This window comes from Prionailurus viverrinus, chromosome B2 (genome assembly GCF_022837055.1).
Source record: "Prionailurus viverrinus isolate Anna chromosome B2, UM_Priviv_1.0, whole genome shotgun sequence".
NCBI classification, from domain to species: domain Eukaryota; kingdom Metazoa; phylum Chordata; class Mammalia; order Carnivora; family Felidae; genus Prionailurus; species Prionailurus viverrinus.
Window position 1 is genome coordinate 4,187,310 of NC_062565.1, and position 13,589 is coordinate 4,200,898.

Genomic DNA, 13,589 nt, shown 5'->3' on the forward strand with positions numbered 1-13,589 from the left:
TCCCGATTTGGATAAACTGAAAAAAAACGGTAGTTACAAACCCCTAGATGCAAAAGATGCCGGCCTTGGGTGAGTGAACTGAAAGAAACACACAGAATTGATAGGAATCCGGAGAGGATTCAGCCATGGATTGGAGTAGGTAACAAAGAGCAAAATCGGGTTAAGAACGTGAATAGTCTAACGACCGCCAACCTGCCTATGGGGGAGAGTATGTGAGTAGTCCAGGAAGCCTTTACAAAAGAATCCCCTCACCCTCCCAGGATTCTGGTGTGTTTCCCTAGAGCAGCTCAGTTGCCCTTGAACATCCTTTATTCTGCGGCACTGGTTTGACCCTAGAGCATCACGTCGTACAGCCTGAACAAGACAGACACAACCCGGCCCTCACAGAACTTCCATCCCAGGACCACTAATGAGTTTAGAGACCCTAGAGGCTCTTGAGAAAGGAAGTGTCTAAGTATGGGGACTACAGACAAGGAAGAATGGAATGAAAAAATAAAGCTTTGAATGGTGGCCAGTTGGGAATTACGTTCCAACAGAGCTTCTGGGAGCCAACTGCCACCATGGGAAAATTCACCAACGCATATGAGAATTACTGCCCCATTTGCTAACAAACTCCAGCTCAACAGGGGCCCGTCGACCTCTCCTCTTGAGCCTCTAATGCGTCTCATTCCTCCCTTCTTTTCTCCACAATTCATACCCAAACGAGAAAGTAACATTTTTGTAAAACCTCTCAAATTCAGACAATGACCGCTATCCCCCTCAAACTGGGCCACTCTGGATCCTTCCAAACTACTGTGCCGCTTAAGTACAGACTGTCCCTTTACGGAGAAGCGTGCTCAAGATTCTGACATATAGAAATGTCCATCCAATGTACTCCGTTGTAATTTGATTGGCAAAATATTATTAATACAGGCTATCTGAAAGCACTGACCGTAAGTAGCCTCTTTATATAGAAGCTGGCGCTAATCGTAATAGTAAGAATCATGGGGGGGAAATTAAATCCTCAACAACGAGGGGATATACTGAAGATTAGGGCAAAAGAGTTCTGGAAAAAGTCCAAGTATTTAGGCATTAGTAGGAAAGGAGATGTCTATAGCAATGACCCCTGCTGTTATTAAGCCCACTGCAATAAAAAAAACAAAAATTGAAAGAAAGAAAAAAAATTGAGAACTAATTTTTTAGTAGTTACTACACGCAAAATACAGCAATAGTAATATGTTGCATATTATAAAACAAAGATAGAAATTTTAAAATGATTCAGCAATAAGCATAAATAGCAGCTCTAAATTTTTTTTGTAGCTCATCTTGCATTTTTCTTTGGGAGATACAGCCCGCAGAGTGTATGTTTGTAAATAAAGTTTTATTGGAACACAGTCACACTCGTTCAATTGCACGTTGTCTAGAGTTGCTTTTGAGCTGCCACGGTGGCTGCCTGCTCCATAAAGCCTAAAATATTTACTATCTGGCCCTTGACAGGAAAAGTTTTCCACCTTCTGATCTCAGTAATGACAAAGTGCTTCTAGCCCTTTACCAAGTAGGAAAAGTAAATGATCATGAATGCAGTGTTTACTGACAAAATGAAAATTCTCCAGCTAAGGAATTAGGAAAAAATCTGTTTGTAGGGAAATTCTAAGTTTCGACAAGGTTCCTCAACGGTGGACAGCATTCTGCATATTTCTATGTATGTCAAGTAACTGTATTTAGTAGCTTCCCTAGGTATGGTTTCCCTCTGTGGCCAGATTAATCATCAAATTGAGCACAGCGGATACGCTGGAAAACAGCACTGACATTACGCATAGCCTATTACTGGTGTAAAACTGTTGAAGGTGTGACAAAGGAAGCCGGAGAAACACCTCAAGCCGCCATACACGGTGTCTTCACTCCAAGTATGGTCCATGGACCCCTGCGGAACCCCGGGACTCCCTCGAGGGCCTCACAAGTTCAAAACTACTCTCATAATAACACTAAAACAAACTGTCCTTTACGCCGTGTAGACCGTCTGCATGGATGGTATAAAAATGACAGCAGGGGGGCGCCTGGGTGGCACAGTCGGTTAAGCGTCTGACTTCAGCCAGGTCACGATCTCGCGGTCCGTGAGTTCGAGCCCCGCGTCAGGCTCTGGGCTGATGGCTCAGAGCCTGGAGCCTGTTTCCTATTCTGTGTCTCCCTCTCTCTCTGCCCCTCCCCCGTTCATGCTCTGTCTCTCTCTGTCCCAGAAATAAATAAAAACGTTGAGAAAAAAAAAAACATTTAAAAAAAATTTTAAAAAATGACAGCAGGGAAAACCACCGGCACCTTAGCAGGAATCAACACGGCCGTGCCAGGTCTGGACGCCGGTCACTGTGTTCGTTACCGCCACACATGCGGTTTCTTCCAACAAATGCCCGTGTCATTTAAGAACGCCCTTGGGGCGCCCGGGTGGTGCAGTCAGCCGCCCGACTCTTGATCTGGGCTCAGGTCACCATCTCACGGGTTCATGAGTTTGAGCCCCTGATAGCACGGAGCCTGCCTGGATTCTGTCTCTCTCCCTTTCTGCCCCTCCCCTGCACATGCTCTCTAGCTCTCTAAAAATAAATAAATAAACTTAAAAAAAGAAAAAGCTGGGGCACCTGGGTGGCTCAGTCAGTTAAGCCTCCGATTCTTGCTTTCAGCTCAGGTCATGATCTCAAAGTTGGTGAGTTCAAGTCCCACACTGGGCTCTGCACAAACAGTGTGGAGCCTGCTTGGGATTCTCTCTCCCTCTCTCTCTCTCTGCCCCTCCCTCCCTCACGCTGTCTTTCTTTGGGAAAGAAAGAAAGAAAGAAAGAAAGAAAGAAAGAAAGAAAGAAAGAAAGAAAGAACGGAAGGAAGGAAGGAAGGAAGGAAGGAAGAAAAGAAAGAAAAGAAAGAGGAATGCCCTTGATGAAGCAGAAAGTACTTCTTTTATTAAATCTCAGCCCCTGAGTACCTGCCTGTGCGACAAAACAGAAACAGGCACAAAATGCTTCCTCTTTATACAAAGGGCTCATCTTCTCAATGCGAAGTATCTTTGTGATAGAGTTCTAAGCAGAACTCGCTCTCTCATGGAACACCATGAAAAAGATGACAAAGTACAGTCAATTCAGACTTGGGATTTAGCAGATGTTTTCTCTACAGCGTAAAAAGTTAGCCCGTCACTTCGAGGAACTTTTTTCCAACAGTAAAGTTATAACTTTAAAAAAAAAAAAACCAAACACTTGAATCTGGGGAAACTTTTATCGGCCACTAGGAGACTGACAGTTTTGCCACGCTTAAAAAGACTTTTGAGAGGATCAGCGGTGTTAACAAATGTCCTCTTTTCTCCCTATTGTACAACAGCAAAATATCTGCACACTATGCATAACCCAGTGAACCAGTATTTTCTAAATGACCGATGCAGAATGCTTGCTACAAAACCATCTGGGGGCAAGATTAGTTCGAAGTACAAGATGGACCAAATGGATTTGCTTTTTAAGTTTATTTATTTTTGAGAGAGGGAGAGAGAGAGAGAGAGAGAGAGAGAGAGAGAGCGCGCACACACTCAAGCGGGGGACGGGCAGGGAGAGAGGGGGACAGAAGAGTCTCGACGTGGGGCTCAATCTCACAAACCGTGAGATCGTGACCTGAGCCAAAATCAAGAGCCAGGCGCTCAACCGACTGAGTCACCCAAGGGCCCCAGTGGGATTTAAAGTAAAATAAAAAAAGTTCGTTGATACGGTTTCTGACTCCACACAGCAACTGAACTTTGGGAAACCATCGCTTTACTAGTCATGGTGAAGTATGAAAGAGGAGGATCCACAGTCATGTGACACGGCTATTAACAACGCTCCCTTTTCTAAGTACGCATCTGCTTAAAACTGGATGTTCTAAATGTACTTCAGTCAATGCCACACATCACGAAGCGTGAACAGAAGCGGACACGGGAATCCAGCTGCCTTCTATGAAGTCAGAAGTTACAGAGATCAGCACACAGGTGAAGGGAAGCCACTCTTCCAGCGGACTTAGGTTTGTCTCTGAAAACGGTTATTGTCCACAAAAACGGTACCTACGTTAGCGTGTAATGGGTTTATTAACATGTTTAAAGGCATTAGTAAGTGTTTAATCTTAGTTTCAGCTTCTAAGACGGTGAGTCCCAAAAGATATAACCCACGTAACCCAAAAGCTCAATCGTTGTCAAGACCTGTAAAGGGTTCCGGGGGCCGCACACACTGAGCCCCTAATGCTGCAGGGTGACCCAATCCTCTTGCTCTATGTACAATTTCCTGCGTTTATTGGAGAAAAACCTGCAGACTAAGATTCTTCCTTGTTTCTCAGTTCACTTTTTCATGAGCTACGCAGGACACCCAGGGAAGCCGGAGCGGGAGTACGACGTCCCTTTGTGTGCAGGAAGAGAGGGAACAGCTCCAGGTGGGAGAAAACCGCCCTGGCTCCACAAGCAGGAAGCAAATCCACGCTTGAGAACCAGGGGCTTCGGGCACTTGGCTTTGGCCACGAGCACAGACCAGGCCTCGCCGCCCTCTGCAGCCCCCAGCGCCGCAGAGAAGGCTCCCGTCCGTGTTCTCTGCTCCGTTCCGTTGGCTAGGACTCTTCGGAGACCCCTGTACAGCTCTGGATTTTCCCGCCAGGTAGGTGGGAAAAGAATTTGAAATGGCATTTTTAAGCCACGATGCCGCATTCCAGCTGTGCGCGTAGCGCGAAAGGTAGGGCCGGATGCCAGGATTCTGTCTCTCGATGCCAAACAGAGAGGACGGACTGACTGGGCTGAGGTTCACGGCGGTGGGACTAGCGTCTGCTGCTTAAAATAAGCAGCGTTTCCAGGGAGGAGGCTGGGATACCCAGCAAAGACGCAGGGGCACCGCCCAACGCTGCCTAACCCTGAACGAAGCTTCTTCCCTGGGGCCTGACCCCGCTAGCCACGGCCCTTGACGTATGAACGTCAAGATCTTAAAACCCGCAGGTTTCTCAAATAACGTGTAACGGGATTCACAGCCGTGTTACCGTTATCGCAAGGCAGATAACGCCAAACCCGTTCCCACCAACATGTGCGCATCTATACCCGAGCAGCGAATCCCCAACTCATAAAGAAATTGTAAACCAAACGTCATTTCTTAGGATTACAGCATAAAATTGCCTCCTAGAAAAAATGTTCTAAGGCAATTAGGCAAAATAATACTATATTACATAGTATTATATACACAGGGCAGATGATTAAATAGACTTTCGTAAGCCGGTATAAGAACCTCAGAATTATATTATTTCCACAGTTCCTAACTATGAACTCTGGATTTCAAGTACGCACAGGCACCTCCATCCCAAATGAACACATCTGAGACTATTACTTGAAAGGCAAAATTCAGAGAGTCTTAGATTCTCCCGATTCCCCTTGTAACGGGATTTTCTGGAGATCGCCTGTGTCTATAAGCACCAGCCAAGAAGTATGGTTCCGGAAGCAAAATCAGTTGCAAACGGAAGGAAAGAAAGCAGTGGCTTACCTGTGGTCAAGATGGCTGAAGTCTTGCAAATTCAATTCCCTGGTGTCCTGTGTCAGATAAATTGTATCCACATCCTGTTTAAATAGAATTAAATCATGTAAATAGTCCGCACAGATGATCAGGAAAGAGGGATGCAGAGACAGAATTAGACAATGATACAGACAGATTTTCACATAATCTGAGGAAGGAAGATTTTAAGCCGAAAACATGAATGGTGGGGGGGAAAGGAAGAAAAAAAAGAAACCAGCCAGTCAAATACTGGAATATTCTCCAGGCGAGGGGGGGGGGGGGCACACACAAGCCTGCACACAGACACAACTTACCCACTGTACTTCTTCTCTGTATGAAAATCCAAGCCAGTCACACACACAGGCGTACATCTGAGAAAATCCACCTGAAACACACAACAGAAACGTGACAGGTTTTTGGCTAAATGATTTTTAAGTTAAAGTTTAAAAGTTTAAATATGGCCGATGTTGACAATGCTGATTATTTCTTTCTGTTTGGGAAAACGGCAAAGATTCTCCCCCTTGTTCTATAGTAAGTACACAGCAGGACACAATACAGCTTAAACACAGGACTTTTATCCACCAGTCTAAAGTCTGTGCAGTGGTAATTACACCTTAAAACTAATTGTACCTTTACAGAAGCATACTAGGAATAGACGTAACTTCCTGGCACGGGGACATCCACGTGGCCATTTATAATTTGGTTCTAAAATGCATGCTCACCGCAGGGCCCCTGCTCGGCCACGGTCTGGCTGTCCCACAGAGCCTGGAGACTGGCCAGTCGCTCAGAGGGCTCCATGGAGACTTTTTTCATGATTCTCCTGCAACATCAAAATAACAATAAACTTCAAAAATCGAGTGGTTGGCACCGCGCGTAGAAATCTATTTTGTGGTACGCCTTTTTTTAGACCAAAGATGGCTGCCACTTTGATTTCGGTAAACGTAAATTCCACTTTCTGAGCATCAAGAAGCTGGAAACCTCAGAAACTTAATCTCCTTTCTTTAGCCCCCTTTTATACGCCCAAGGAGTTATCCAGGGATGTGGACAGTCTCTATGTTATTTCGTTGTTTCGTGGCCGTAGATTGCAGTAGAATAATTAGAAGACAGCGTGTTCTACTTGATGAATTATTAGCTTATGTGTATGCTAAATTTGAATCACGAACTTTCAAAAACTTAAAACGCACATCTCTTCCTCTGTGCTTCCATAGTACCCCTTACAAACGTCCGTCAAGAAAGACTATGTCATGTCAGAAGAAGTGTTCCTTTTACTGTGGTTCAGAGCCCAGCCGACCACTTCCAAGTTTCACTATTCACAGATCTGGCGAAGTAAGAGGACCTACCCCATGGGGTAATCGCGAGAAAGAAAGAAATTAATACCTGTGAAGTTATCAAAACAATCCGCGCTGCCTGGTGAAGTCTCAATAAACATTAGCCGATGCTCTCAGAGTTATCACATACTAATCGTTTCGATTTTTTTTTTTAACATTTATTCACTTTTGGGAGACAGAGACTGAGCGTGAGCGGGGGAGGGGCAGAGAGAGAGGGAGACACAGAATCTGAAGCAGGCTCCAGGCTCTGAGCTGTCAGCACAGAGGGGCTCGAACCCACGAACCGCGAGATCATGACCTGAGCCGAAGTCGAATGCTTACCGACTGAGCCACCCAGGCGCCCCTCACGTAGTAATCATTTAATGGGTAATTTATGAATCCATTAACTGACCCCCAAATTTTTATTAAATGTCTACAGCATGGCAAGACCAGCTGTCAAGATACTAGATACACAACCATGAACAAAACCGACACCATCCCTGCCCTCCAAATGGACAGCCTATCGTGAGAAGCAGACAAACAGGAGGTATAAAAGGAGAAGTAGAGGGTATAGTGGGGCGGGGGGTGCAGAAAAAGGGCACTTAACTTCTCCTCTGGTTGGGGGAGAGCAGCGGAGTGTGGGGAATGTGGACGGTGCTCTCCAGTCCCTACCACGTCTCTGCTAAAACCTGAAGAGGAATAAAGACTTCATCGGGGCGGGGGTGGGGGGAGGAGATGGGGAACCAGGAGCTGGGGAGATCGCTCCAGACGAAGGGACAGCAAGTTCACGGCCGTGAGAAGGCTCGTGCTCACCACCAGAAATGGCACACGGTTCAAAGCGGGCCAGCAAACACCGCGTGATGGGGAGGGGGTAACGGAAGAGTCTGGGGAGCTCGCGGGAACCAGGTCGCGGACAGCCTTCGAGGTCTGATTACGGGGTTTGGATTTTATTCATAGGGCACCGAGGAGCCACGAAAAGCCTGAACAGGGTGCACCGGCTGGTGAGAAGGGCACCGTCCACAAAATCTGCAGGGCGGGGGTGGGGGCAAACTTTGGACCCAGATAAAGAACTTGAGAGATTAAATAGAAAAGCCCAGCGAGAGTGAAGGTCACGAGCTTCTGGAGGCAGCAGGTGGACCAGCCGTGAGACTTCCTCGGGCTCCCGCCCGCCACAGCCCAGACGTGTGCAGGAAGGGGCAGCGGGCACGCTGTGGGGCTGCTGGCTTTCCAAGCAGGTGGCCAGATGGACTTGAGGGTACTGCTGGGGTGACGGACACTGTGGGCTGGGCGCTCAGGAGAGGGAGGGGAAGATCCAAGGGATCTACGGCCCAGAGGCCCTGAAAAAGTCCGAGCGCTGGTCCTTCTGAAGGAGAGAGGGCCGAACGGCCGTGGTCACAGCGAGACGAGTGAATTGTGACTTGACCCCAGCACACGCTGTTCCAGGAGCTGACGAGGTCTCGGGTGTGGCCCTCGAGAGTCAAGTGGAGAGGAGGGGAGGAGGTCACAGGCTGTGAGGAAGGGTATTGGGTCAGAAGCACCTGGATCAAGGCAGGACCCGGGTGCGAAATGGTGTAAAGATGCTAAGTTATACTGAACGTATTTTAATCTTTCTTTAATGACTTGAAAGCACTTCTGCCCCATATAATGTTCTCAGTCATCGTGACGGATCTCAATCACCTCGTAGAGAGGAAAATAGTTGTCTCCATTTTCTCACGGGACGGATTCCAGAGAAAATGTGCTACCTCCTGGCAAGTTGCCCTGTCTACTCCTAGAGAAACCCTGCGAAACACAACAAAGCATTTAAACACCCTGAACGTTCTGCTTGCCCTGAAAACATTCCTACACATCCTTACGGTTTTTACGACTGAAGCATAATCAGGTATAACCAACTAGGCCAAACGTCATTAATTCCTTCAAATTCCCGTGTAAATGCACGAGGCCTGTGAGTGCAGCACGATTTTTCTCAATCTCACCTGAAAACACCTATGATTAAATCCCATCATCTTAAAACTCCTGAACTGGGGGGTAACTGTGGGCTTAACAAGACATTCGCAAACGGACGTGATATTACAGAATCTTCCAGATCTTACAGAATGATTCATCTCGGTTCCATACCATCATCGGGCATTTTAGTGGCATTGTTTTCTGGCGACCAGACAGCAAAACCAGGTATTACGCAAAGCAACAGCAGACCTGTCAGAAACAGCCCCCAGCGTTCACACGACTCGGTTAAGTGAACCTTGGACACATCAAACTAGACATAGGTCTGACTTCATCTGAGATCACATCTGTCTTCTAGAATTCTTGCTTCACTTCAGCAGGACTGTGGGGCATGCTGTTTCAATGACACACAGGACGAAGTTAAGCTAGTCAAAAGCCGGAAGAAAATAGGGCAAAAAAATCTTCGGCAGGAAGCTGGGAGGATCAAGAATAGGGAAGGTGGCAGTCTAGGATTAGAGGGAGAAACAGATGACTTCTCATGGCAGATTCAGAAACGAAAGCCTCAATTTTATTCCAAAAACAACACTGGACATTCCGGCTCAGGGGGTAAGGGCAAGTCAACTGGAAAATGAGAAGCAGCGGCTGGGGTAGACGTCTGTGTGCAGAGGCTGCCCCTTGACCTCCAAAACCACGCTTTGACAGGATCAGCCTGAGGTTTTCTAAGCAGCCCCGCTCTGTGACACTTCTCTTTCTTTTGCAAGGAACTGCAAAGCACTTCGATTTCAGGAACTGAAGACGTCTCATGAAACAGGTGCATTGACTTGCATAAGAGATAAAGTTCTAAGGAGTAAACTTCCAGGAGACGGCCAGTGTCTACGTGCTCTAACTCAATGCACAGAAACAATGAGAGGGGACCCCCCCGCCAATGGCCCGTATTGTCTTTCCCTGTAGTTCAACGGCAGCAAAGAGCCCACGTGCGTACACCACAGGACACAGCTCACACCTACACACACGGGGAGAGGGGGTGTGTTGTACAGACAGACCGACAGACAGAAAGGATTTGCTGGCAGGATAAGTGCCGCGACAGGTAAGCCAAAATCCTAGCAGACGCACAAAGCCCGCCTCTCGCTTGCAGGCGGGACTGTGGGGCTGGACCAAGTACGTGTGCATCACAGGCGTTTACTTTACCCAAGCCTCAGAAGGACAGTAAACGTCACCAGCACGCCAGCTCTCTGTGCGAATCTCATGCCTCGGTTGTCGACACGAAAGAAATCCGTGAACTCTGTCACTCCACCGAATTGATTTATTTAAAATTCAGTTCCAAAGCCTCTCCCACTCGAGGGCGGTAGTCACCAGCACCGTGCACGTTTCCCTGACCCAAACCACATCCCAACCAAATACTGCGTCTGCTTTAGAAAACTGAACGGGCTACATAGCACTCTTCTTTTGTATGCACAACAACTCCTATTCTGCCACTTCTCTTCACAAGAACCTCACCTTTGCATACCTTAATTGGCTTTGACTTCATAAACAGATCTGCGGTATCTTTTTTTTTTTATTTTTATTTTTGTAATGTTTATTTTTGAGACAGAGACAGAGCATGAACAGGGGAGGGGCAGAGAGAGAGGGAGACACAGAATCCGAAACAGGCTCCAGGCTCTGAGCTGTCGGCACAGAGCCCGACGCGGGGCTCGAACTCACGGACCGCGAGATCGTGACCTGAGCCGAAGTCGGACGCTTAACCGACTGAGCCACCCAGGTGCCCCTGCGGTATCTTTTTTATTATGGGAGCAAAGAAGCTTTGTCCTAATATGCTGATACTCAGCCAACTTTCCCGAATGTGTCACATATAGGACGGAATAGTCAAGTAGTCCGTAAGTTATTCCCAGGAAAAACAATCCTGTCAGGAGGTTACCGTTCAAGGCGCCCGGATGGCTAAGTCGGTTAAGCAACCAGCTCTTGACTTCGGCTCAGGTCATGCGTGATCTCACGGTTTATGGGTTCGAGCCCTGTGTTGGGACGTGCCCTGACGGTGCAGAGCCTGCTTGAGACTCTCTCTCCCACTCTCTCTCTCAAAAAGTAAGATCATAAACTTCGAAGATATTCCCTACAAACATGGCCAATTCCCTTTCTGACGGGGCGGGCTTTTTTCCGACGCTGCTGGGTACCTGGCTGCACTGAAGTCTGTACCACACCTACAACTCCTGTAGCAACACGGAAGCAGTTTACACGGGCTAACTGAATCCTCATCTCCATTCACAGCATGATTCCCCTTTCACAGATGAGGACACCGAGGCACTGAGAAGGGAGTTAACTTGCTAGAGTCTCACCCCCCTGAAGCATCCCACCAAGCTGACACCTTCCGATTCCTACCTCAAGGCTCTCTCCACACACTCTTCTAAAGCAGCCCAAAGGAGGGCGTAACTCCCATCTTATCCTAACATTCAAAAGCCTTCCACAGCTCCCTACTGCCCATCCCGGAGGCTTGTCCTCCGGCCCCCTCCTCACAGTGACGTCTGCAGGCTCCCAATTCCAGCTACGCCAGGCAGGTGGCTATCCTCCCCGCGGCACCTGCTCCCCTCGGCCTCCAGCCTCCGCCATCTCCCCACAGAAGTCCGGTCAGCACACCCTCGACAACCACCCCCCTCCCAAACAAGGAGGAGAGCAAATACACATCCTACGTTATTTCCCTGGCATCCCAAGTCAAATGTGACTTCTCTTTCTCTGAAACCTGAGGGTTTTCTCTCTCTCCTAGAACAATTGGCGGAACTTTCCTATACCACCTCTGGACTACAAACTCTTGGAGAACAGGACACGGTTCACTCATGCATGTGTGCCCACCCGAGGAAGTGCTTTAGTGAACACTTTCTAGATGAATTCTTCCATGTACTGATGACTTAATTTAACGCTTCAAAAAAAACAAAAACCAAAAAACTAGCATGGTTTTGGAGAATAGCCAAGGTTCTCAATATTAGAAAAGCCGAAGGCCATAACACAAAACAGCTTCCTGAAGAGAAATGCCATTATGGACACCTCTGGGAAAACAGATTAAACGACACTTAGGCTGCAAATATTTCCCTAGCTTTCCCTCCCCGTCACGGTCTCAGGGGCCAGGCCCGAGTGAGAGTGGTCACAAAACAATGCTAATGGCAATCTGATTTTTAAATTTAACTTAAATTTGCTTCTCGAATCTTTAACTTTTCTCCGTATTTTGAAATAACCTTTCCTTATCTTTCAGTTTATTTATTCATTTTGAGAGAGGGGCAGAAAAAGAGGGAGAGGCACTCCCAAGCAGGCTACCTGCTGACAGTGCAGAGCCCGATGCGGGGCTCAAACTCACGAACCATGAGATCATGACCTGAGCCGAGATCAAGAGTCAGACGCTTAACCGACTGAGCCACCCAGGTGCCCCGAAACTTTCCCTATTTAATGAGAGGAGGGAAACATCTTTTTGTAAGAAAAGGAGAGAGGAAGAGGTGAATAGATATGTACAGAGGGGAGGTGAAGAGAGGATACTGGGGTGAATATTAATTTTAATTGAAATTCTTCATTTTTGTCCTACCTGTATTTTCTTGACTATACACAAGAGGGCTGATCATTTGTAGATAATTTATGTATTGTTTTCATATATTTGATTCTGACCATGGATGTAATTTTCAAAATGTTTATTCGGGTAACACCAGAAACTCAGATCTTTACAGACACGGCTTCATGTGTATAGTTGAACTTGGGCTGTGCCAGAACTAATTATCTGAACTGAGGGCAGTCCTGGCTGTTTGTGCTCCAGCCCCTCCAGGTTCCTGACATCTGCTCATCAGATGTTTTCTTGTCCATCCGTCTCTACCACAGGCGCCCTGAGCAAGTCAGGAGAGGAGGGCTGGGGACCCAAGGTCCCCACCACAGATTCAGGTAATACATCTGATGAGACAAATGACTCAAATAAGGTTGAGGATCCCATATACGGTTCCTTTCTGAAGTTTTTACTTTAATTCCAGTTAGTTAACATACCGCGTGATATCAAATACAGTTTCATATTCTTCAACTTATCGTTGAGTGGGATGTATGACATTTACTAGCGACATATTTTGGTTTGCATGTTCTCCGTTATTTACGTAAAGGAAATGTTTCCCTTACTGACCACTTTAACTAAGGCACGTTCGAGATGGACCAGAAAGGCTATGATGACCTACCTCTCCACCCTCGCCGGTCAGTAACCAGCACCAACGTAATTAGCCATTCCCCTGCCAAAACCGTGCCATGCGATATACGGAAAGGAGCTTCAAGATTAGAGGCCGAGTGTGCAAGTCACAAAATATTACAGGTTTCATTCTCACGCCCTAACCGTGCATGGTGGGTACGAAAGCAACACGCAAGTCAAGTACATTCACGTTATTTAAATTTTCTGCCACACCAAGTTCTAAATTATAATCCGTGCCTTCTTCCACACTGGTGGCTTCATCTGAATTGCCTCTGCCTTCCTGCCCTCCGCTCTAAACCCTCTCCCTGCTTCTCGGGGGGGGGGGGGGGGGGGGGGAGGGCGCTCCGCACAGCCAGCCTGCATCCAGCCACCTCCCACATATGCCCAGCCACCCTCTGTCTCCTCTAGATCAGACGCCTCTTCTTGTAGCTCCTCACGTAGGTTCCCAAGAACTGCTGTGTTAGTGAGGGCAGCCGTGGGTGGAAAGATGCCCTCTCCCCTGTGTCGGTTCACAGAGGTGGGCATACGGGCCCTTCCCGGCTCTTCTTCTTGCACTTGTCCTCATTCTGAAGACGCTCTCTCGTCTAGGTGCACACGTCTCTCCGGCCGATCTCAGAGGAGTCACGCGTGCAAGACCGTCTATGC

General features: G+C 47.5%; 1 protein-coding gene across 2 annotated transcripts in view; it reads right to left on the reverse strand.

Moving 5' to 3' along the window:
* CARMIL1 (capping protein regulator and myosin 1 linker 1) overlaps positions 1-13,589 on the reverse strand; it is a 310,903-nt gene that overhangs the window by 163,304 nt on the left and 134,010 nt on the right. For both annotated transcript variants that reach the window (XM_047858089.1, XM_047858088.1), the window contains exons 6-8: positions 6,221-6,318; positions 5,813-5,883; positions 5,490-5,563 (exon numbers count right to left, since the gene is read on the reverse strand). In XM_047858089.1, the coding sequence (XP_047714045.1) occupies positions 5,490-5,563; positions 5,813-5,883; positions 6,221-6,318 (243 nt within the window). The remainder of the gene's footprint in view (positions 1-5,489; positions 5,564-5,812; positions 5,884-6,220; positions 6,319-13,589) is intronic.